The 27,009-nt window shown below is 40.6% G+C and overlaps 1 protein-coding gene across 1 annotated transcript in view; it reads right to left on the minus strand.

The window, feature by feature from the left end:
* NELL2 (neural EGFL like 2) overlaps nucleotides 1-27,009 on the minus strand; it is a gene marked incomplete at its 5' end in the record, with an annotated part of 167,362 nt that overhangs the window by 120,983 nt on the left and 19,370 nt on the right. Inside the window, 7 exons of the mRNA XM_082487239.1 lie at nucleotides 861-963; nucleotides 2,258-2,386; nucleotides 3,454-3,536; nucleotides 3,704-3,776; nucleotides 7,715-7,811; nucleotides 7,922-8,095; nucleotides 24,816-24,966. Of these exons, the coding sequence (XP_082343365.1) occupies nucleotides 861-963; nucleotides 2,258-2,386; nucleotides 3,454-3,536; nucleotides 3,704-3,776; nucleotides 7,715-7,811; nucleotides 7,922-8,095; nucleotides 24,816-24,966 (810 nt within the window). The remainder of the gene's footprint in view (nucleotides 1-860; nucleotides 964-2,257; nucleotides 2,387-3,453; nucleotides 3,537-3,703; nucleotides 3,777-7,714; nucleotides 7,812-7,921; nucleotides 8,096-24,815; nucleotides 24,967-27,009) is intronic.

Raw genomic sequence — 27,009 nt, forward strand, 5'->3', positions numbered from 1 at the left:
TCTCTATAGTCTGTAAGAAGTTTTATACAGTTATGAAACCACATAGAAAAATCTCAGCATTTACAGAATAAAGTGTGTGCGTCTCATGCTCAATTTCAGAATGGATTCCACTGTAGTCTAAAATAAATCACATCACGTATGCAATACACGTCTATAAACAACCTGAAATATTATATATAGTCCAACTAGATAGTGATTAACCTAAAATTCCCCTTCTCCGGCCCTATTTGCAACAAAACCACAATGCTATAAAACCAGAAGGTAATCACCTCTCCTAAATGACAATATTAAATTACTCCCATCCAGTTTCCTGTATAATTCTGTCTGACCTTTCGTGAAAGAACATTTCTAGGTGTCTGGGTTTTGCTGGTCTCTTGGGTCTAGTATGAGTTTTTTCTTCCCTTAATTACAGAGGAAGAATCATAAATTTCAAGCTCCATTTCTAGCATTACAACATAAGGCTGAAAGTACATTCTTCTTGAGATAGAGGTGTTAGAAACACTGGTCAAAACAAACACAAGGCAATTGTCTTGAATTTCTAGCAGTTTGTTCTAAAAGATAGACTATGGAAGTCTGCAGAAAGTTTTTTAAATATTTTTTTTAAACATTAAGAAATATCTATGCTTAAAAAACAAAAAATAACATAACTAAAGTGAAACAAAATATCTGCACCTGAAAAACGAAAACATTCTGGTTATCAAATTTCCCAAAATATTCTAGAGAAGTCTAAGCTCGCCAATTCCTCAACCCAAATATTTAATTCCCTAACCAGTTCTTTCACTGACACGTTCATCAAAAGGTTCATTTTCTTTACAGATTTCAAAATATTAATTAGAAGGAAGCACCGCCTTAAAACTTACATTGACATTCTTTGCAGCACTTGCCATCCACATACGCCAGGGCAGAGTTAAGCGGGCAGTCAGAGTGCGGGCAAATCAAAGCTTCGCACTGCACGGTACCGTTCTAGAAGAATAAAAGGTGCTTAACTGATAGTTATATTTAGTAAGAGCAGAGATGTTCTCAAACACAGGAACTTAGAAATCTATTTTTAATGCAATGAATTCTCCAACTTCACCCAAAAAGACATTCTAACACGGTTCTTTTAATAACTACAAGAAGAGAAACTATGCCTTTAGAATATTATACATACAGTCTTTTAGACATGTATGATGTGTTCTTTGAGATGATAATGATCAATTTTTTTTTTTTAAAGGCAAATCTATGTGGAGGTAAAACATTCTGCCAATCAGCAGCAAACTGACATATTAGTGTGAAATAACAACCTTACAGAACAATACTCTGCCTTCTGATTTTTACATAAGAGACAATACATTTCTAAAAGGTAGCAATATCATAGCTGCAAGAATAATCTGAGACAAGAATATGTCATGCATTTAACACTAAATTCAAAGAATTTTAAATAGCTATCAGCCAGATTTGATACCATGGACTAAGTCTTCTTTTCATCAATAACAAAACACTAAAAGCAAAATTAATATCCCTCCAGAAATATAAAGATCAAAATCATACTAAGCTTAAGGAGAACCATTTAGCAAATTACAGATAGCAGCAAACCAATCTAAGGTGCGGTACAGACAACAAGTGCCTTTTCACCAATTTCTAATGGCCTTTGGATTGGACATTTAATGAGTTCAGATGGAATTAATGAGTTTCACATGAATGGACAATAACAAAGATGCCATGGTTTGGCACCTGAAAGGATACCTGCATTCACTTCTGGAGTTGTGATACCTTTGGGAATCTTCCATCCACCTAACAAATCTTTTTAATTTGTGATATAGCAGAGCATGCGTATGACCTGACATTTTACTCTTTATTACTTATTGAGATGTAACCAAAGGCAACCAAAGGGAATCAGACACAAGGGATCTATTAAATCATTTGCTAAGAAAAAGGCTGTGTTCATAGCGACAAAAAGCAGGGAATTCATTATCCAGAGAAACCGTTTGCAACTCAGGGCATGGGAATAACATGACAGCTAAGTATATTGCATAGCATCTGCCCATGGCGACGCGAAACATGGGAGCTACACGTGCTGGCACTGCTGAAACAATAGGAAAATGTATTTATTAATACTACTCCTTAGATTTAGAACAGGTCTTCTAGCACTTTGTTGTTACTACCTAGCAGAACACCTGGAAGTTTCCTCATCATTTGCCTCAATATTTGCCTCAATAAAACTCTTATCAGAGGAAACACTAGAGTTCCTGAGTCTCCACTCCAATTATAGCCATACCGTGCAAGTGCAGTTCTTGCAGCCATCTGTCCAGGATTCAAACTCTCTGTAAGTCGTGCCCTTCATTGTGCAGGTCCTTTCACAGTAGCACATATCCAACTTGTTCATCCTCTGCTCAGCTTGGGACAACTGTATTTACAGCCCACAAAAAAGTTTTGAATTTTGAAGAGTTTCCACATTAGTAAAAATATGATTAAAACCGTCCCCCTTATTGTCAAGCACGCAGATGACAGAATACATGCAGGAAAATGCAGTCAAAGATAATAAAACAATTATTGTCAAATACAATATGATTAAACCATCAGTCATTCAGAGACAGAAATTAAGAAGCAAGACACAATGCTTTTCATCTTTCACCAATAACATTGGAGATATCATGAAACAAACTGAGTAGGTCATGATGAGTACGGTCCCTGATTTCTTATCTCTGTATGTGTGAACTGACCAAGAATCTTGCTCTACATCAACTACTTGCAGATATTAGGTTATGTGCAAAAGACCTGAATCTGATTAGATAGGCAAAAGTGGAGGTAAAGCTCAAAACTGACATGTTAGCAATTGTTCCTCCACTTCAGTCAAGGAATTTTTAGCATTTGTGTATCAAATTAGCCAGGTAACAGCATTCCTGCAGACATCTAAAGAACTGACATTTAAAACCAGAAGACTAGTCTATGTCTACCCACAGAAATGAATGCTTTTCGTGTGATATTCTGGGGGAAAAAAAAAAAAAAAAAAGAATAAAATGCTGCTTTGGATTCTTAATTCCTTGTCTTGCATATATTTTGCCTAAACACACCTTTGGCAGGTCAGGTCTAGAAAAGTCTTGGACCAATAAGTCTTGCTGCAATAAGCACTATAAGCACGGCAACCTATTTCATTCCAGGTTTATTGACTTGTTAGCCTAATAGAGTTTGAATATCTATGAGCCCTTTCCTTGCTCAGGGATTTGGATTCTGTTCCCTATTAAAAGATATGATTCTATAAAAATATTAAAATACAAGAAAGCTCTCTGAACTGGAATTTTGTAGGTATAGACACTAGGCACAGATTTGCAAAACATATAAACATACCACGCAGGGATGTTCCGCATATACCCACGTGCACATCCCCACATATGCACAAATAATCTAAAAAGACAGCAAATAAAGCCTTAGAGTCCTCATTTCTCCCATGCCATGCCTCCTAGTAAACATTACCTTAGCTGACGTCTTGGCTAAAATATCTTGCAGTTCCATGATTTTCTGCACAAGTCCATGGAAGTCATTACAAGTTGGGCATGCTAGAATAAGAAAATATGCCTATTATTAACAAAAACATGTATAGGCTCAATCATGTCAAAGTTGACAACCAATAGACTGAAACTCAAAGTTTTAAGAAGGCTTGTAGGACAGAAAGTAGGTACAAAGTACAGCTCTCATTTCATGGCATAAGAATTAATAGACTTACTGCGATTAAGGTCTGGGCATTGAGAAATAAATCCTTGAGGCATGACAAGCAATTGCACATCTTGCATTATGCCCTATGTGTATGTTGAGGGGGAAAAAAAAAAAAAAAAAAGGATACATTATTTTTACCTGTCAAAATTATGTTTTCCATTCACCACGTGAAGCATTAAAGCCCACACAGAAAAACTGCTTGAGAAAAACAATACTTACGAACACACAGCTTCTTGCCTAGACTCAATGCAGTGATAGAAGAATGAAGACTAAGTAGAATAGATAGATGTACAAATACAGACATGCCAAATCATTTTTAAAGACATAAGATTAAATGTCAAGATGTAATTATGTGGCAAGAGTTTGGTTGTTTTGAATTCATCGTTATTTTTAGTTAGCCATTGCAGAAAAGCTTGAAAATGACCTTTAAAAGTAATTTGAAAAACAGTTGCAGTTTCAGTTACTTTGAAACACTTTTAAATAAAATGCAAATTTTGCACTAGGCAGTAACTGTCAAATGGAAGTGAAGATGAAATAAACTTGAGTGAGGAAAAACATATTCATGCAAGCCCTTTTAGATTTCGATGGGCATCTTTCCATAAAGCATGCAGAATGCCGAGAAACTAAACGTCTATTACACAGCTTGCAGAGTTGCATGGTGGCAAGAACTTAGGGGCAGAGGAAGTTTAGCATGAAATTCAACTATGCAATCTGAAAAGGGCTGGTTTCACTCAGAAGAATAGATCCCATGCTTGCAGGCGGGATTTACATGCATCTTTAGCCATAAAGATACAATTAGTAGCCACTTTGCTGCTCTCCAAAAGCAAAGGCCAAACAGCAAATTTCAAAGTGAGCCATCCTATCATATTCGCTCCAGATGTCCCTTTCATCTATGATTCCCTCCCTGCATTTCCAAAACCCTTTCTTAGGAGGAAAAGCAAAATAATTACAACATGCTTCAGCGTGCTCGTGAAGCGAATGTTTCACGACACTAAGGACACAACGCAAACTAAATGCAAAAGGCCACATTTTGTCCACATACACAGGACACTCAATACAGACGTTGCAAAGTCAAAGAACCAGAATTTTGACCTCAAGTGAATGACCCAGGGTGACTTAGCAACCTAAGTGACCTACAGAGAAGAGCAGGTGTCACTGGAGGGCAACTAAGAGGGTGCTTAAGTACCATGCCTACCTTTCTCCCTTAACAATAAAGCTACAATCTAGGACAACTGGATGCTCCCCCACGCTGCACGAGGAGCAGCAGCAACTAGCTAACAGTGAAAAAACAGGCATGCCTGAGACAGGGCTCCACACCAGGACCTCCCACAGCACGTGTTCTGCAAGTCGGGAGCAAAGACGTCTTTGAAGAGCACACCAAAAAGCTCACTGTATTAATTTCTCCTCCCTTCTTTCCTCGGTATCACCAACTTCAAACTCATGTCAACCCAAGTTATGGCATTTTCATGAAAAGGAGGAATGGTAGCATCCAACCCACTCAAGTTTAAAACACTCTTCACTGAACACACAGGCAAGTATTCAAATAATTTAGCTATTAACCAACAGTAAAGCTCCTCCCACTATTTGAGGAGCTTTATTCATCATACATCAGCTGTGATATGAGCCGATTCTGCCGCTCGCCAGCAATTCAGGTTCCTTTTCATTCTGCCAAGGTATCAACAGTGAGCTGTGACAACCGGTCCAGAGGCTTTCCACAGGCTCCTAAAGAACCCAGTGGTTGAAATTAACACACCACTGGACGCTAGGTACCAAGAGAAGTTACACAGTACCAGAAGTCAGATAGCCAGAATTGCTCTCTCAGGCTTCAGACCTTAAAGTGAAACAGGTACAAATACATCCCAGTGGGAATATGCCTACTGGCACCTTGGTTTAGTGCAGCAATATCAGGTTCAAAAACAAATACAGCCAAATAATTTCAGAGTGACTGATGATTTTGACCCTTCTGGACAATCCATTTAATCCACTCAAAGCAGCCTGATTTTTGGAAATAGCTAAGCACCCCGACCTCTCAAAATCAGATCAGTAGTTGTCCCACAGTGAGTGTCGAAAAATACAGGCTCTCCATAACACTAAGCAGCATTGGAATTCCTCATCTTCTGAACTGATGAGTCTCCTGTACAACAGTGTCATTTTCATTTTCAGATGCAGTTTGATCATTGGTATTATATTATGCTGGAGTATATTTTGACTATTTCGATGCTCATTTAACAACTATCCATTTCTGTAAGCTGGTTTATATCTGTAACTGAGGCAAAATGCTCCATCTGTTTTGTTTAATTTTTTCCTTCTTGAAAATAAAGGAAAAAAAAAATACAGACCACTACTGGAGTATCTATTTTTCTACACCTAATGAGCTTCTTCAAAGTGACTATGATTTGGCAAAAAGAAGAATATAATTAAGTGAAAATTTGAGAAGGCACAATAAAAAATAAAAGGAATATTAAAAAATATTAATTATAAGCACATAGAATAAATTAAGTATATCTGAGATCAGTTTAAGCAATGAATTAATATTTTCTGATTTTATTCTTGGAGTCAACTGTTTATTTAAGCCAGAAATATAATTTTCCAGCTTGCTTAGCAGATATCCTCTTAGTCTTTTGGAGGAAAAGGAAACACATACTTAACTGAAAAATAAAAACAAAGCCATACCTCCGTTTTCAAACATGAGTGCCCCACTGGACCTCTCTATTTCATACACAACAAGGATATAAATTAACATTTAAGTATAGGCAAACACTATTTCGACACCCCAAAACTGATTTTAGCAAAACTGATTTTAGAAATTTCTATGAAAACCATAGTCAAGCTGGTTTAAGCTGAAGAAAAAGATTTAGCAGGCCATATTTTAAAAAGTGATTGCGTCTGTGATCAACATCATCAATTCTCTTTTGCAGCTCAAGTAAAAAGATGCCTACTGGGAGGAAAATGGGACTGCAGTGTGGAAGGCGTCCACAGGGATGCCATTATTTGTTAAAGCAGCTCCAGAGAAGACTAAGGCCAAACCACAGAGAGCAGCTGTGACCAATGAGTGCTACCTAATGGACTCAGAGGAATCAAAATTTATGCTCCAGTTCAACATGGCATTCACTTCTTCAATCTTGTTATACACAAGGTGCTTGCTATATATACACGTTAAAGCAGAAGCAGTAACCAAAACTTATGTGCTAATATTCTTCCTCCGGGGGAAAAAGCATTCTCTTCATGGATGCTGGTCATCTCATTAATTTCTGAGCTCAGAAGATACTGTGATGAAATCTAAACCCTACAGAGGTAATGAAATTGGGAGTTCCCTAGACTGCAGTGTTCTGTGACGTACAAAAAAATGCACCTAGCTATGAAACGGACAATAATCTGACTACTTATTTCCCAGAATTCTGTGCAGCTCAGCCATTTACCTTTCCCTGTCTTACACTGCTGTTGGTTGTGTCATATGGTGACACTGAGCCCTACGCATCTGGCTCTGCAACTTTATTTAGTGAAGTCCAGTGTGATGGAAACACATCACTGTATCAGATATGCTGACACACAACACACCACAGCACTAAAAACTGTGCTATGATTACAGAATCACGAACTGGTTGAGTCTGGGAGGAACCTCCTGAGATCATCAGCTCCACTGCTCAAGCAGGATCAGCTACAGCAGGCTGCCCAGGACTCTATCTGGGTGGCTTTTCAATATCTCCATAGTGGTCTTATTGTGACCAACCTCACATCAGAATTGTCTTCTTATGTTCAGATGGAATTTCAGGTGTTTCAGGTTTTGCCCATTGCTTCTTGGCCTGTCAACAGGCACTACTGAGAAGAGTCTGGATCCCTTATCTTCATTCTCCCCACCCCCATTCAGGTATTTATGCACATTGATGGGATCCGCTTTGACCCTTTCTCTTCTCCATGCTGAACAGTCCCAGCTCTCTCAGCCTCTCCTCCTACAAAAGATGCTCCAATCCCTGAATCATTTTCATTTAAGTTCACACTTTTCCTTTCAGGGAAGGCATACCTTAAAATAACCATGTGCATTATTCCTCTGTCCCAGCCAGAAGGTTGTACCCAAAGGTAAGTCCATGAAGGGCTTCTCCACAACTCTTTCATAAATTCTGGAAAGGAAGGGAAAAAAATAGAGTCCCGGGTTGTTATCATTTCATTTACTCAGAGCTGGAATGTTCCAAATGTGACAACTTCTTATAAAACAACACTCTTTACTTACTTATTGCAGTCCACATGTAAAATCAAGTGAGAGGCACTGATTGCTAAGGAAAGTCTGTGCCATTTATCATCTGCCAAAATGTATGGGAATACTTCTGTGTGGGAGCGATGACTGCCTGAACGATAGTGCAACCTGATTTCATTTCGATGACCGCTGCTTTCCAGCTCCAGGTACCTGTACCATAAATGTATCATCATGTCATGAACCATTCTTATCAGCACAGCAACATTTTACATAACACAACTTCTCATTATCACGTGGGAACTATTTAAAAGAGTGGGAAAGACAAGCAAGGAGATACAAAGATGAAAATAGACACTTTCCAGATTTGCACTGCACCCTTCTCAGTAACACATAATAGCAGGTTCCAACTTTCATATAAGTACACAATATCCCAAGCTAAACATTTTTTTCCTCCAGCAACACTGTTTTCCATAACATGATCTGATTGGAAATATAATTACCTTATTATGAATAATTGCCTCATATCCTGAAAGCATATTAAGGATACTCTGAAGGCATGAATGCACAAGACGATATCAAGTTTTGCGATAGGGACATCATTAGTCATTACCAGCCAGGGAAGTAAGCAAGAACCGAGACTGGACACCGCTCTGATTGCTTTTGGATTTACTATTAACTTCTCCTTTCATTTTTTGTAATGAAATTTCTCCAGAGAGACAAAAAAAAAATCAAGAGGTGCTAACTCTTCAGAACAATTTATATATGTGTACATATTTGCTTTGTTAAATAATTATGTGTATTTGTGGTGTGTGTATATATACACGTATGTACATGCATACACATATATGTACGTGCATATACACGGTAAAAAAACAGCATTGCAGCTGTACCAAGATAAGTGCACCGCACACCAGATGAGCGGATTGCAAACAGAAGCTTTGCTGGTGAAATTCCAACAGATCAATTCATAAAGCACCCCATAACCAAACTCAGTACTTGGTCAGAGAGGTCTGCTTCTTGCATATCGGACCTATTCCGGGAAAAAGCTTGACAAACCACTCGTCTTCTCAGTACTGTTTCTCATTTTAAAGTCCTCCCCTAAAATGCTTTTAAAACAGTAGAGAAACCAGAAATGGATATTCTCTAATAATCATATGCAACCTACAGCTAAAGAGCAAGGAAAATAACATAGTATGTGGTGAGATGCGCAACAACTGGGAGAACGGACAATTCATTTTTGTCTATTTTTGCTGCTACATCTGCAATCAGGCATGACAGTGGTTTGTAATCCGAGTGCACACGTATTTTAGGGTGATGATGTTTACTTTAACAGGCTATCTATATTAAAGAACAGACAAGACAATGATTGCAGTTTTCAAGAGTGAAGATGAGACCAAATCAAAACCATCTTGTACAATCATTATCCCTAAGAAGAGGTTGGGCTCACTGCACATCTCTCCTTCCTTCAGGGTGTTTCACACTGGAACATGCTTAGCGACAGCACAAAAACGATTATCCTTTGGCAAAACTGGCAAAGGGCAATTTCTTCTTCCTCCTCAGTATTAACAAAGCAGTTAACTAGAGTCAGCAATAAATTTTATAATCTGACATAATTTACCTCCTCATGTCCCAAAAATAATTTTTGCATTGGCAAGAAGTGTAAACTAATTGAAGGCCTGGCTGGAAAAAAATGGGCAATAGTGGCAGGATATCAGTCAACTTAATAACCTCCTTCATAACTCAGGCTTCAAGGATAAAAATAAGGTCACTCTCAACCTAACAGAGAAAGGGAACATTACTGAGCTGGACTCCTCCAGCAACTTAAGTGTCTGCACCCAGTTGCACGTACAATCTGGAAAAAGAAAAGCATGGATGTGTTGAAACATTATCTCCTGGTACAGCCAACAGCTAGCTCCTACTCTCACCAAAGTCAATGGCAGAATTGAGGCCAGCAGGCAGAGATGCAGGCACTCGGGGGACGACCCACAGCAGCAGACATACAGTCAGAACAGAAGGTATAAAATGAACACTCATGTTGCCCCTTATGCAGGTGAGATAAGCAAATCTCCGAGAATGAAACATGGATTTCCCAATAAAAACAAGACGTCACTGTAAGCATTTCAGGCATTAAGAACTGCTGAGAGAGGATGCTGACATTCACTGATGCTGCGATAAGCAAAGAAAACTTCCTGCACAAAGCTGTGCAAAAATTGTGGACACTTGGGGTTTTGATTTAACTGTGATTAACACACTGTTCTGAGATCCACAGGCAATCTCTTTTGATCTTCCATTCGGTAAACTAACAAATATATCCACCTTCGAAAGGCTTCATGATTGTTAGAGAAAATGTCCATCAAAATGAAAAAGAAAATAATAGCCATTAGGAGAATTATTAGGAGAATAATTTACTGTTTATTAATAATCTGTACAGGCAGCAGAAAAACACAATTAGAAAAACAAGTGGAATGACAGCCAGAACAATATTTCCTTCAGCTTGAACTAATGCCATGACACTGACACATAGGGAAGTGAAAGTTAATAATTTTCACTTCATTTTTTATGAAATATTGTGCTTGATATTCCACTTTTCTAGATTTGTTTAACTGCCTGGATTTACGCAGCTCTGGCTCAGTCTCGTGAGCTTCAGAAGATGGAACAAACCTCAGCACTGACAAACAGATACGGGTGGAAATGCAAAGTCTGCCCACAGTGGGGCTTCTCACATCTGTGAGGCTGTAACAAAGCACAGACTTGGGTACACAGTTTCCTAAAGTTTGGAAGACTCTTTGAGAAAGTAAGCTAAGCATTAACAAATGCACTTGGATTTTAAAAACTCATTTATAGTGACAAAAGTACCCTACGCTTCCCTGTATGCTCAGGATTACTAATCTCTTGAGAGAGAAAAGAGGATGATCTTGTTTCCTAAAGGACTTGCTCCCAAAGGAAACAATAAATGCACCGTAGCACGGTCTTCTCCTAACCAAGAATCCCATTACTGAAGAGTTTCAGGGGAACTTCATCAGCTGCATCACTGGTTTCTTGTCCGCACCATTCCAGCCCAGACCACTCATCGCAGGGAGAGCATCAGCTCAAGGACTCCCATTACTAACACGACTACTGCTTCTCCCAACGGCTCCAAGACGCTCATCTAGGCTGCAAAAGGCAAACAGCTCTTAGAGTGAAAAATAAACCACAATGAGAAATACAGTACAGCAGGAGAACCCGCTTCCCCCTTTACTAATGACCCTGATCTCTGCAGTTGTTTAATCAATACCAGCCTACTTGATTTTAACCCCCCAAAAACCACACAACGCTTTGGGTCAAATGGATTTAACTTAGCAGGGAGATGATACGTGCTTAGGTTTACTACGTTTGACATACAGAGGAGAAAATGCCAACGTGAGAAAAGGCTGTTACATCTCTACAGATCACTCTGTGCCTGCACAATCATTGCAAAGGCAACAGCCAAGGCCACGGGAAGATCAGCTGCTCGGCTTGGAAACCATCCAGGCAGTGATCCCTGATGTACTGACGAAGGCTGAGCCTACCTTCATAAGAGGAAGAAATTTGTCTCAAATGCCCCAGAGGAATCTGAGACAGAAAACAGCGATGTTTTCTCTGCTGCCCAGCACTGATCCATTGTAACTGCTGGATTGAGTGACAACGGACTAATTTATCTTCTAATACTTGGAAAGACTGCACTTTTAGGAGACTCTAGTGTCTAAATTTGTGAAAATATTTACTTTGTAGCCAGCTATGGTGTGTGGGTTTCAAGGTCTCAGTGTTTTCGAGCTCGCCAGGTGCAGGGACGAGGAGGAGCGAGACCCGGGCACTTGACCCCACCTGGCCAACAGGATTATTTCACACCATCAACATCACATTCACTATAAATTAAAAAGTTTGCTAAGAAGTTCTCTCTCTCCCTTGATGGCTGTCATCCTGAGAACTTCGTGCCCCAGTGTCGGACCCCTGAGCCTTTCCCTTCCTCCTGAAGCCGTAGTGCTCGCAGTGTCCAATGTTTACTGTCCACTGCTGGGAGTGAACAGCTTCCTACGGATAGAATTGGCTGAGTATAATCTTTGCATATTTTGTATTCATATCAGGATCAATATTGGTTCTTTAGTGCTATTAATGTTAATTATCTAATCTTACTCTATTAAATCCGTTTATACTTCAGCTCCCGGGTTTCCTTGTTTTTTTCCCCCCCGATTCCCTTTCCCGGGTGGGGAGGGGTCATCAGGTGATAGAATGATTGTCCAAACGACAATAAATTGTTATGCGTTTCTCAAACCATAACAAGTGGAGAGTCAGCAGATCTGCTCAGCTGCAGAGCTGCTCCTGCCCATCCTGGCCAAGGGCACGTGGTCTGCAAAAGCCTGCGCAGGACCTGCTCTTCAGGCTGCAACAGACCAGCATGGGGGGAAACTGTGGAAGTAGAAGTCAGGATGTACAGCAAAAAGCTAAAGATTTAGGAGGTGAAACACCAGGTGGTCCTGGTGTAGGCAGTAGCGGTCTTTGAGAAGAGGGAGGTTTGGCCCTTCCAGCTAACAGCCGGTGCTGGTAACTCCAAGTCTTTGATGGCTCACGCACTCATTTGGCATCCCTGCTCATGCAGCAAATGCACACTATAGCTGCCCACTCTTACTCCAGGCAACTAATAATTTTAACTTTGATTTACAGCATGTAGACAAATATTTTAGAAGCTAAAGGCAAGATACCGTGTCTGCTGCTTATGAATTTATTACAGGGTGTTGGTTCTTTTTAAACTTTTACTGCTCCCATTTATAGGTATGGTGTTAATAGAGTTCTTCACGGCTCTTTGATCTACACTAAGAAGAACAAGAAAACCAGTAAAATTTAAAAGGAGTATGTACTTAAGAAAAAATTAAAATCTTCATCTCCATTAGTTATAAAAATCTGTATCAAAAATCTTCAGATGAAGAAGTTCTGGCTTTTTATTAGGTATAATTGCATAAAACATTTTTTAAAAAAAGAGAACCTACTCAGTAGGCCCCATTCAGTGCAGACTATGGCTACAATAGCAGTAAGCAATTCTGCTGCATGTAGATTACGAAGATGTAAAAGCAATTCATGCCACACAGCCACCACACTCAGCAATGCGTTATTTGCTATTTTCCATGGCATGATGACTGGGCGGTCAGGAGCGTGAGCCTTATTTTTCTATTTAGAAGTAACACTTAAAGTGTTCTGAAACATTAACGGTTAGTTTTTACCGCTTGGTGCGACCCGTAGAACAATATGGCATCAAAATATCCCCAGATGAATTCTAAATGCCAACTGGCACCTGCACTACAGCTGTAAAAACCTAGTCCCCATCTCTCACTTACACTACTGCTCAGCCTTATTGGCTTTGCCCTTTTTCCTGACTATCAAGAGCCCTACCTAGGCAAGAGGTGACTGTCAGTTTAGCCAGGGAGTGATAAATAAAAACTGGTCTTCGCTTCTCTGGGTATGTTGGTAGCACTTAGTACAAGCGCACAGTGGGCAGGAAACCCACCAATTTAGTTCCTGTCCCTTTCTTAGCTGAACGCAGTTTTGGAGCCAGCCAAGAATTTTCTGACATAGGACATTTTTGTTCAAAAATGCCGATCCATTCCTTAAAACCAAATCTTTTGATAGAAACAAACATTCTCACAGCAAGGCTTGTGGGGTCCAGGATGAAATGCTTGTTAAAATGAGAGAGAGAGTGCAAATCTAAGACTCGCTGAAAGACTTTCTCAAACACTCCTTAATGCCGCAGTTATTACCTATTTGAAAGCAGAGATCCCAAGTGATGAGAGGTTGAAATCAGAAGAGGGTATTTCCCATATCGAAACAGAGTGCACAAACAATGAGACAGAAAAACCTGATGAGGCTCTCCTATTGTGCAGAATTCATCCATCAAAAAGAGTAAATCACGTACAAGAGCAACCTAAACTCAGCAAGTTGTTCTCAAGCCCTACGCCTATACTAACAAATAAAGCCAGCAAGGCTCATTCCCTGGCCCTGAAGACAAATATTAACAGCAGTTCTCCATTACAACTCACATCCATGTGGGTGTTCTCTCCCACGGTTTCACTGAAATGACTGGGGTTTTTTCCACGCTGCCTGTTGGGAACTGTCCCTGACCAATGCTACTCCACAGAGCGTGCCCTGGCATCATCTGCAAGGGTGCTAATCGCAGGAGACAAAAGCATGCCAAGGAAGATGCTAGCAATTATGCAGAATGGACAACTGCAGGCCTGGGCACTGGTTTACTAGCATAGTCCTGGCCAGGCATTGCCCACAAAGCTTTTTACTGCATCGGGGGCGGGGGGGGGAGAGAGAGAATGACACTCCTCAGGACACTTGTCTCAGATGGAAAAGAACCAAGTTCAAGTCCCTGCTCCAAATCAGGCAGAGCAGAGACTAATGGTGCGAGGAAAATGCCTCTGAAGTACCCCAGCCAGCAAGCTACCAACCATTCTGGCATCTATATCTCTGCTGCTGTTTATTTTCTCCTACCATAAAAAAGGTCAAACATTTCAGTTTTGTTCCAGCATGACACTGCTCACCACACTGGATAGCTACAGAGGACAGCTGGGGAGGAGGAATGTGCGTTCCTGATGTGCACCAGAGATGGAGCCCCATGCTTGGACACGCAGCAAGGAATACCTTCCACGTCAGGGTGTTCATGGCAGAGAACAGGGAGACAACATACGACTGGAAGGGAAGAGAGACACCATACACACACATTCACCTGCACAAACCCTCCTGGCTACTGCACTGTGCTGCAGCTTCTCTCTGGCTGGAAAGAAGCCACAGCACAAGGTGAGGAGGGAGAGGGAGATTTGCAAAGCCTTGATGTGGAGAAGGAGACCAGGAAACATATGCAAGTGAGGCTGCTCAAATCCTTTTCATCCCTATCCCCCTCAGTGTGTGTACCCAACTCAAACTAATAAAGCATGTGGGAGAAAAATGTCAGTAAGTCCATAGGACCTGACGAGATGCATCCCAGAGTCCTGAGGGAATTGGCTGATGCAGTTGCCAAGCCATTCTCTGTGACAATGGAAAAGTCATGGCAGTCAGGTCAAGTCCTTGGCGACTGGAAAGAGGGAAACATTGCATCTATTTTTAAAAAGAATAGAAAGGAGGACCCTGGGAATGACCAACCTGTCAGCCTCACCTCTGTGCCTGGGAAGGTCGTGGAATAGATCCTCCTAGAAGCTATGCTAAGGCACATGGAGGATAGGAAAGAGATTCAAGACAGCCAGCATGGCTTCACAAAGTGCAAGGCCTGCCTGACCAACACAGTGGCTTTCTATGATGGAGTGACTGCACCAGTGGACAAGAGAAGAGCTACAGATGCCATCTATCTGGACGTCCATAAGGCCTTTGACATAGTCTCCCACAACATCCTTCTCTCTAAATTGGAAGAGAGATGCATTTGATGGGTGGACTGTTTGGTGGATGAGGAATTGGTTGGATGGTTGCGTCCAGAGGGTTGTGATCAATGGCTCAATGTCCAGATGGAGATCAGTCACAAGCGGTGTCCCTCAGGGGTCCATATTGGGACCAGTACTGTTTGGTATCTTCACCAACAACACAGACAGTGGGATTGAGTGCACCCTCAGCAAGTTTGCAAATGACACCAAGCTGAGTGGTGCATTTGACACGCCTGAGGGATGGGATGCCATCCAGAGGGACCTGGACAGGCTCGAGAAGTGAGACCATATGAACCTCACATGACACTCAACAAGGACAAGTGCAAGGTCCTGCACCTCAGTTGGGACAGCCCCCAGTATCTATACAAGTTGGGGGATGAAGGGATTGAGAGTAGCCCTGCCAAAAAGGACTTGGGAGTACTGGTGGATGAAAAGCTGGACATGTGCCAGCAATGCGTGCTTGCAGACCAGAAAGCCAACCATATCCTGGGCTGCATCAAAAGCAGCGTGGCCAGCAGGTTGAGGGAGCTGATCCTGCCCCTCTACTCTGCTCTCATGAGACCCCACCTGGAGTACTGCATCCAGCTCTGGAGTCCTCAGCACAGGAAAGACATAGACCTGTTGGAGCAGGTCCAGAGGGGAGCCACAAAGATGATCAGAAGGTGGGGGCAACTCTCCTATGAGGACAGGATGAGAGAGTTGGGGTTGTTCAGCCTGGAGAAGAGAAGGCTCTGGGGAGACCTTATTGTGACCTTTTGGTACTTAAAGGGGGCTTACAAGAAAGATGGAGACAAACTTTTTAGCAGGACCTGTTTTGATAGGACAAGGGGTAATGGTTTTAAACGAACAGAGAGTAAATTCAGACTAGATATGAGGAAGATATTTTTCACGTTGAGGGTGGTGAAACACTGGCACAGGTTGCCCAGAGAGGTGGTAGACACCCCATTCCTGGAAACGTTCAAGATCAGGTTGTATGGGGTTCTGAGCAATCTGATCTAGTTGAAGAAGTCCCTGCTCATTGCAGCAGGGTTGGACTACATGACCTTTAAAGGTCCCTTCCATCCTGAACTATTCTATGAATAAAATGTCATTTCTACCAACATCTTAAACCCCCTCATCTGACTTCAGGGGGGCTGCTGTCATCAGGAAGCCTTTGCTGGCTTTAAGGCAAGAATTTGCCTCTAACAGGAGAGGTGTCTCCACTCACCACCTAGACTTTGAGCTCAGCTATGCCCCTAAAACAAGGAGGCAAAATCTTGCCTTCCCCACTTGCAGAGTCCGCATAGCTTCTGCTGAGTTTAGCAGTATGATCCAAGAGCCCCTGGTCATGACAGGAACATCATATCCCGGACCCTCTAATGTTATTGCTGATGACAAGGCAAAGCTCTCAGCCAGCCTTCCTGCAGCACTTGCAGGAGCTCAACAGGAGCTAAAAGTAGGAGTGAGGTCCCACCGAGCTCCACAAAGCATTTCCTGAGGAGCTATTCTCCCAAAAATGCTAGCTTGGCCTTGCCAAAGTTCAAACCTGATGTTACAGCACATTGTCCATGCCATCCCTGTTCGAACTGCAAATATGAACTCAAATTCCCAAACCAGGAAATACTTTTTGAAACACAATTCTTGCCTTTGAGCAATTGGTCTCATACCTTCCCTGTCTCTCACTAACCCCATTTATCAATATACTCATTCCCATTTTGTTCTCACTATCACACAGCCCCACTTAGATCAATCTTGCCTATTTGAAGCTTCCTTTTCTGCTAAAAATCAAGAAGGGAAGAAACTTCCCCAGATCAAACACTGTAAAAACAAATGGCATAAACCATTCCTCTCACTCCCTTTCTTGACAAAGTTTCTCCAGGGAGAGCAAGAGAACTGCAAATACAATAAACAATTTTCCTATACATATATATATATTAGTAAAAGCAAAAGCCAGTTTCAACCTAGCTCTTCCCATTCCTACTCTGGCAGAATACAGATTTCTTTGTTATTTATTTGTTAATAGAAACCCTTTCAAACAACAGTAGAAGAATAACGATATCTGTCAAAACTCACATTTCAACGTTTTCAGTAGGGGTTTTCAGTGTCATAGGCAGGGACAAATCTTGTGTCTCTCACTCAAGTAGGTCTGTCACTAGTCTCAATTCAAACTGGGGGCTCATGAGCATTTTGTAACAAGTTCTCAACCAAATCACCCCGGATTAGTTGGCACTGCAATGATTTACATCATCAGACAGGCTCACTTGACTTGATTTAAGTTACAGGAAGGTAGTTTTAAGGTGAGTGCGTTATACAAATTTACATCCTATTGGCAATTTTTTCTTTTTTTTTTTTTTTTTTTTTTTTTGGCATGTGGTATAAACTAAACTGAAGCAAAAAATAATCCAGGCAATAGTGACAAGGCATCAATCAATTTACTAACACCATTTATAACCAACACTTAAAGAAACAAGTCATTCCTAACATCATGAAGACATTTAACTGAGTATAACACAAAATTGCTGCTTTACAAGTATTTACCCACAACCACACACTCAGGCATAGAAGTCCATCTCCCAAACCAACAGAAACAATGCACCTTTCTCTTTTGGGGTAGAGGCAAGAGCCCAGCCAAACAAACATTCAGTGGCTACACAGAGAATCCTTTGTCCCACAGAATCTTCTCAAGCACTAGAAAAGCAGTGAATGAATAAAAGAAAACACCTTTTTTTTGACACCTTTGATGAAACATGCAAACTGCATCAAAAGAAAAGGCAGCTGACACCAGAGGAGTTTTAAATCGCTAGAGGAAGTCAGTTCAAAAGTAACTGATTGTTATGGATAAATTAAAGAGGGTTTATAATTATTGTCAGAATAGTAAGAAACAGCAACTATGATTTACTACCAACAAAAAAAAAAAAAAATACAGAACATTACAACCCTCCACTCGTCCAGCAAAGAGCACTCATACATCAGCATGGAGCAATTTAAAGAGCAGAAACAAGCTACTACTACTTTAGGAACAGGGAACAGCCACATACAGCTTTAATGTTTGAAAATGAATCCCATGATATTCTAACCTAATGTCTGCTCTGCGAGTTACTGATGGGGAGGAGAAAAGCACCCCTCAAATAAAACCAACGTAACTCTATAGTATTGTCTTAAGTGGTAAATATATTGAAAGTTTTCGTCAGCGTAATGTGTTTGCAGCCAACACTGCGATGTTGGAGAGAAGAACAGACTTCATACTGCAGTCCAGAAATGCATACATTCATACACCAGAAGCGGAGAACATACAGTTCTACCTCTATCTTAATACAATGGTCAAATGATAGAACAAAATTCGTGCATCAGAAGTTCACCTCTGGCAATTTATCTCCTTGTACGGTTAAATCTGAGAGACAGAGAAATTGTCACAGATAATTTCCTCCCAGATACTGAAAGAGGCCTGAAACTGCTGTACAGTACAGCCCATTTGACAGCAGATAACCACAAGACACCAACAGCTGTGAAAACAAATGCTAAGTAAGGCAGAAATTGAATAAATTAATAGAGATACACAATTAAGTGTCAGGAATGCCTGTCCACAACGTTCAATTGATTTTACTGCTCTGTCCCAGGGTATAAAAAGCATTAACCAAAAGAAAGAATGATTAAAGTACAATCACAGTATCAAAGAATCACAGAATGATTGAGGTTGGAAGGGACCTCCAGAGGTCATCTTGTCCAACCCCCATTGCTCAAGCAGGACCACCTGGAGCCAGTTGCCCAAATGAATCCAATGATTTTATCCATTAAGGGTCCGAATACACAGTATCTCAAGAGATATTAATATAACATTAGTTGCATAAAGCCATCTAAGCACAAAGGGAGGAAAAAGCTTTATTACATCACTCCACTGATGCAAATTAAATGAAAATATATGATGGAATAGTGAGACTTAACATATAATACAACCCCAACGCAGATTGAAATCATCTCTGTGCTGATTCTTCCATCAAAAAGAAGCAGAGACAAATTCAGAAGTGAAATGAGGAGGATAATACATCTTAAACTGAAGGCTGAGAGCACACACAGAGCAATCAGTGTTTAGCAGTGCTTCCACTCTGACTTAAGGCCTCACTTCATTAACAGCATTCAAAATATTTACCTTGTTACTGTAAAGCACAACACATTTGAGGCAGGGCACTCTAGGTGGTCTCGGTGATGCTCTCAAGTTAAGAAAACAATTGTAACTTCTTTCAGATATATGCCATACATAAATTTGCCCAGAAATTTGCCCAAAAATATGCATTCAGCTGCCAGAAATTCATCTGAACGATTACCAAGGTGCAATTTGGGTTCCCTGACACCACAGAAGTTTTTTCGGAAGTATCTCCTCCAAGCTGTACCCAAAACTACCACTGCCTGAACTCCTCTAGTTCAGTGGGGGAAGAAAGCAATCTCTGTGGAAGAATGAGAAGATTAGAAAGGGATAGTTACAGGTATTATTTCAGATTCTTTCGCTTTAAGATCAGTTTTAAAAGATCTTAATATATTAAATACTACAGAAAAGAACAATAATTATAAAAGGGGAAGACAGTTTTGATACTCAACTAGGAAAAGAAAAATAAAAGCATTTAATAGAGTAGAAAAGATGACTACATCTGCAGAAAACCCTTTCAGGAACTACTTTCTGTGGTGACAGCAACAGCCCAGCCTCAGCAAAGGTCCAAGCCACAGATTTCCATGGAGAACTTCTGCACCTGTCTGATAGCGCAGGGACAGCATCCACCACAGGACATTAGAGAGAAACTTTGGGAGAGCAGTCCCGTCAAATTGTTAACACTCAAAGCCGTAAGTAGTTGCATGACCCTACCTCAGTGGAAGGATTCATTTTTGATGTTCCTCAAAACACACCAGCAAAAAAGAACAAAAACCACCCCCATAAAACTAGACAACACAGACTGAATCAGTAAACTCTGAATCACAAACTATTTTAAGTCTATAGTTTTAAAGAAAATTATAAAATTAAAACGTAACTGCAGTTTAGGAAATTACCTCAATTGCTGTAAATTATCCTATTTGCACCAAAGTTCCTAGACCCATGCAAAGAGAGGATGAACTTTTCCTCCGATTTATTTTCGAAAACGCATAAAATATTTCCCAAGCCACTGAATAAATGAACATACCTTTTCCACTTTTTAAACAAACATTTTGATTTTCTTGTGCCCTAGAAACTCTTTTACCCTAGAACCATTAGTTGTTATGAAACCTCTGTAAAGTAAAACACACGAAAAGTTACTTGTGTGATGACTGATTATATCCTTCAGCTACTGCCACCTCCAACTTTCCTCACCACCCTTCCACTCCCTCACTGCAGAAAAGCAGGAGCTGGTACTGACTTCCATGCATTAAGAATATAGCCAGGTGTGATTCTATCCCACAAGGCAGCAGTTCAATACTAGGGCAAATTTTTTGACATCAGAGGAGCTATACAAGGCTAAAGCAAAGAAGTGGAGTCAGGTCTGGTGTTGCTACTTCTGCCAACAGTGATGACTGCTGTGACAGAAAGTTCACAAGTAGTTGTTTAAGAACTAACGGACTCTTACAGACGAGCCCCTGGTCAGAAGCGGGCAAGGTCAGAGAGATGGAAATCCAGCACTGAAGACGCAGTTATTTAATGTAACCCATCCAAATGCTTCTTTTTTAACTTCTACATTCTCTTGTCTTTATTGTCATTCATCATGAAAGAAAAGGAAAACCATAAGAGATAGTATAGGAGAGTCAGAGATGTTAGCCTAATTCCACTATTGCACACACTGAAGTCAGCCCTAATCTTAGCACAATCAAATTGAACAAACACTTCTATGGCACACAGACATATTTCTGTACATCCTAGCACAGAATAGACCAGAATGTGTTTATTAAAAGCTTAAGGGCACATCCAATTCAATAGTCACAAGTTCTTTCTGGCCATACTTTTGTTGAGACTGATTTTACATATGCTGAAGGTAACAAAGATTTTCCCTGACTGTAGAGGAGATCAGATTAGGTCTAACCTCTTTATGACAAATTCTTCATGTTACTTTTAAAGTAGATTAACTAATATTCTCCCAAACAAAGCAATGAAATATTGACAATATTTCAATTTGTTCAATATATTCATCAACGCCCTGGATGAAGGGATAGAGTATACCATCAGCAAGTTTGCTGATGACACAAAACTGGGAGGAGTGGCTGATACACCAGAAGGCTGTGCCGCCATACAGCGTGACCTGGACAGGCCGGAGAGTTGGGCAGAGAGAAACCTTATGAAATTCAACAAGGGCAGGTGTAGGGTACTGCACCTGGGGAGGAATAACCCAACACATCAGTACAGGTTGGGGGCTGACCTCCTGGAGAGCAGCTCTGTGGAAAGGGACCTGGGAGTCCTGGTGGACAACAGGATGACCATGAGCCAGCAATATGCCCTGGTGGCCAAGAAGGCCAATGGCATCCTGGGGTGCATCAAGAAGAGTGTGGCCAGCAGGTCGAGGGAGGTCATCCTCCCCGTCTACTCTGCCCTGGTGAGGCCACATCTGGAGTACTGTGTCCAGTTCTGGGCTCCCCAGTTCAAGAAAGACAGGGAAATACTGGAGAGGGTACAGCAAAGGGCTACTAAGACAATTAGGGGATGGGATCGTCTTTCTTATGAGGAAAGACTGAGGGACTTGGGTCTTTTTAGACTAGAGAAAAGAAGATTGAGGGGGGATCTTATCAATACTTATAAATACTTAAAGGGAGGGTGCCATGTAGATGAGAACAGTCTTTTTACAGTGGTGCTCAGTGATAGGACAAGAGGTAACAGGCACAAACTTGAACATAGGAAGTTCCATCTTAACATGAGGAGGAACTTCTTTACTTTGAGGGTGGCAGAGTACTGGAACAGGCTGCCCAGAGAGCTTGTGGAGTCTCCCACTCTGGAGACATTCAAAACCCACCCGGATGCCGTCCTGGGCAACCTGCTCTGGGTGACTCTGCCCTGGCGGGGGGGTTGGACTAGACGATCTCTGAAGGTCCCTTCCAACCCTGACCATTCTGTGATTCTGTGACAAGTAGACTGTTCTTTAGCTGCTTCATCCAAAACTGACCTGATGGGTGACTCTGCCTAAATAACCAAGAAGGCTTTTTTTCTTCCTCTTTGATTTATCCAAAGGCTGACAAGGAGACCTCAAAAACAAACATTAAGCATGCATCCCTATAGAAAAATTGTAAACACTAGGCATCACTTAAGAAAACACAGTAAGATACAGAGGTCACGCTGGCTAAAATGGTTGCTGGAGTTTTTTTTCAGCAAGGCATGAACTGGGTATCATCTTCATTTTTCATACCTCTAATGTAACATTAGAATAAGAGTACTAAAAGTTTCCACAGTTAAGAGAAAAAGGGCCTCAAAAACACTCAGCTATACCACTAAGTCATGCATCCACAGTTAAAATACCTACGCACACAACGCAGACCACCCGATTTCAGCTAGAAACCTTGACAAACGCTTTCCATTGCAGTTACACAGTTCAGATTCTGATACGCGGATAAACAGAAGATGGTGAAAATGTAACAATAAAACCTGAAAATATTTAAGGTATGAGAGGAATTTCTTGAAAAAGTATAAATGTTAACATTTGTGAAAAATCTAATCACCCATCCCTACAAATATACCAATATAAAATAATAGGATTTTCAGAGTCCTGTTTGTCAACCTTTTACAACTCTATTTTATATGGGCATAGGCAAATGATATGGATGAACCAGATTCAAATGAGATAAGCAGCATTATGTTTGTACGACCACATGACCTAGACACCAGCACCGCTCTAACCTTTCCTTTTATTTGCTATGGCTGGATAGAATCAATTTAATGCATTCTTGTTCACATAAGACCAACGGGAGATCTACTTGTCCAGCCTTACTCACTTCAAGAATTAATTATTTTCCCAAACAATATATCAAATTCTTCTGCAGCCCTTCAATGAAAGTCCATTGCACGTTATTTTTTGTACTTTTATCACTCGTTATGTTCACTAAGTAGCAGTGTTTTCTCCCAGTTGGCCACTCTCCCAGTTAATGCCTCCAGAGAGTTTCACATTGGTGATCTCTCTGCCCACCTCTGCAGCTATTTTGGCACAGAATGGAAGCCTTCATCTCTAATTTTGATATTTCAAATATATTTGTTAATCCTATCAGCGGTCAAACCAATCCATGTTCTTCCTACAGACGTAGACACAAGCTTTGTCAGGGCACAGCTGGCCCTGAAGACCTACTCTCTCATTTGAGACAGAATAAACTTTTCCATCGGGGATGATTTGCACATATGGTGGTATAGTCTGAGTTCACAACTCAATAATCACAGCTGCCCAGTTCTGTCCCTTGCACAGTGCTCATTCCTGCAGATGAGAAGTAGGTAACAGTTAGAGAAGCCCCTCGGCTCTTCTACGATACAGCGTCAGTAAACATCATCCAGGAGGCATTCAAACACCTCCTTGCAACATTTAAAGATGCTTTTATAAACTTGGCATAACGATCCCTGGGAACATTTTCCCTTTCTTCTTGGGTTTGTTGTGTGTTTTTTTTAAAAAGGTGACTTGCAGAAGATGGGGCCTCTGGGAAATAGAATAAAAGTAGAATTGGACCACCTTCCAGCACAAAATAATTGACACCATGCCTGCTAATGAGAACTTGTACACTCATGAAAAAGAAACAGATATTTTGCTTTGCCTGAACATCTCTCTTTACATTTTCTTTTTTTTTTTTTTTTTTTTTTCTATTTTGTAGTGAGACTATCAAAAAAGAATTACGGGACTATACACAGGAAAATACAAAGAACTATGAACCTAAAGCAGAGATCATCTGTTGCTCGTGCTAGTGATCGCTTAGAAAGTGCACATTTTAAAACTCCTTTTTATTCTGTCACGGAATCATAGGGCGGTTATCTTTAATAGCCATTATTCAGACAGATATATAAAGAATCTCTTATTTATCTAGCAGTGGTTATCCCATCAAAGGAATAATCCTTAAATGCTCCATGTCATTCACTTTAGTTTTTTAAGGCTGACAACATGTTGAGTAAAGTGCTCTGCCATTCATGGGAGATGTAAGCCCATAACTGGAGGATTTTTTCACTTTTTTAAAACTGTTTGCCGTGTTAAAAACCAACTGGTGAAGAGGTGGATGAACAGGGCCAGGCTTTGTGAATCAGCGTAGCTACATTCACATGACAGTTTTACACCAGCTGAGCATCTGGTCCTCACAGTTATGAACGACAAGAGAGAACGGGCTTTTCATGCCCTGGGTGGCAAGAGACATTTAAAGAGTAACAGCTGTTCCACTTTCCCTTGGCTGATTCGGACTCGCGATTTTTTATGAACCTGCACAATATGCCTACCCAAACACTATAAATATTTGCAAATGACCTGCTACACAACAATTTTGCCCTAATTTACGTTCCATTTTTGACTGCATAAATATATATATACACTTTCATTAACTAGCACACAGGTAGCTGTACTTACCTGTGATCTAAATGATGAATAGAGAGAATAACCCCTGAATTCAAATGCGCTTGTTTTAAGGTCACCAGGATTGTGAATTCATATTTATTTCTTAGCTTCTGAAAAAAGATTTCAGCTGTTTCTGGAGATGCCTTTACACTTCTTGAAGTATCTAAAAAAAAAAAAAAAAAACAAAAAACCAACATAACAGAAACACTCAGTATAAAATCTTATTTTACTTTACATCCTCAACTCAAAGGGCTTACAAAATCACAAGCTACTTCTGAGGAGCACAATTGAACAGGCTGGCAAAAGCAAGGACCAAAGTATTTTGAACACCAGCTTTTACGTGCAATGGGAACCATTTCAATGAAAAAGAACACATTTTCTAGGACACCTATTCTATTCTCGGGGGGAGGCGGCGGTTTTAACACAGGGTCATAACTCTCTTACTTTCTCCACGAATGGTCAGATGGTACCTTTAAGATCTCATCTAAAATAAGGACTCAGTAGCAGCGAAGCACAGAGTGACAACACTGGATATGAGCCTAAGCTGTGAAGCGCGACATGAGCAACTTTTTAATGACTTCTACAAAAATGTTATGCTTAATAGCTATGCAATTAATTTAAAACATAAAAACGCAAACACAAACAAAGAGCAGCATCTCTTTAGGGACAATTTACTCAGCTTTAAGTAATAGTTACAAATTAATTTAAAAACTCACCATCTTTCCAAATATATTGTCACTAATTAATCACTGTACACTTCAGTTGTGCAGTATGTTGCTACTGCCTCTTGCACAGGATGTCATGAACATTTGTTAGAGTAATTGCACACACACAATAAAGATTTTGCTTTGAAAAAACCCACACACAACCAAGACTGAAGCCCTGTTTCTGCTAAATGTGCATGGAACAGGCATAGAAAATAAAAAGGCACAACCTTAAGCCCTCTAGAGAGATAATTTATAAAATAAGATGTCAAATGCTAGAAAAACAATTCCCAAGGTTTTCCATAACATTAAACTAGAAAAAATTAATACATATTTTTAATGCACAAAATCAATTCATTAGCATGCGTAATCAACTGTGTAAGACCTAAATCAATTCACAAGCTTCTTGTCATTGCAATTTGACCATCCTGCTCTGAGTCAGGGACACTAATTCAGGAACAGCAATAGCAGCAGAGAGCTCATGGCAATAGAAACAGTGATTTTCTTTGGGCAGCACTGGAGCTGAGCTCTCCAGTGAGCTTACACCACTGTTCAGAAAAACAGGTTTATTCTTTAAGCTGTCTCTATGAAGATGCGACTCTGTATTAACACCCATTTATTGTGGTTTATGGAGCAGGAATACTTTTTAATACGTGTTTAAGAAATGCAACAACTTGTACAACCCTGAAGTCCCAACCAAGCTCCTGCACAGCCTCACACCAGGCTGAATTTAATCCTCTTTTTTTACAATGGGGAACACAAAAGACAAAATATATAGAGAGAGATAGGTATATCCTTTAAAGCTTTTTTTTGTGAAACGTCACATCTTTTCTACTGTGGATTGTGTAACTCTCTCACTGTAGCAGACATCCATGGTGTTTTAATGGAACTGTTAATAAATCATAAAGCAACTCAAATACAATTACATCAAAGCGTTCATTTTTAGCCAAGGGACACTAGCAGAGTGGAATGACATAGGTTTGCATGCTGGAAGATAGTTTAACTGCATTAACAATTTCCAGCAATATAAACAATCTGCTCCCAAGAGACAGAGCAGAGGAAGGACACACAAGGAACATATTCTCTAATCACGATCACAAGACCCTCACACACTGCAGTTCTGGGCAGCAGCTTTCCTACCAAGATACAGAAGAACACAGGAAAAAACAGATGTGGAACCCACTTAAAAGCCTATCGAGTCCAATTCCTAAATGCAAAGCACATCCTCTGACCCTGTTTGCCATGGAGGGGAGCTGGGTGTCTCAGCTTGGAAAACCCAACCAACATCCTCTTTTACCGCAGGTTCATGACCATTAGAGCATCTACAGAGTCTGCTTTGGGGCCCACAAAGATAGTACATGTTTACACTGAAATGAGAACAATCTCATTTTGCTTAATGACAGAGGATCGGAGGAAGGATAACCAAACTACAGTTGCGTGCTTGTGTGCGTAGTCACAAGCGCCTGTCCTGAGGGGCAGAGCTCCCCTGCCCCAAGGGCTTG

The sequence above is a fragment of the Vanellus vanellus genome, assembly GCF_965231255.1.
Source record: "Vanellus vanellus genome assembly, chromosome: 1".
Taxonomy (NCBI): domain Eukaryota; kingdom Metazoa; phylum Chordata; class Aves; order Charadriiformes; family Charadriidae; genus Vanellus; species Vanellus vanellus.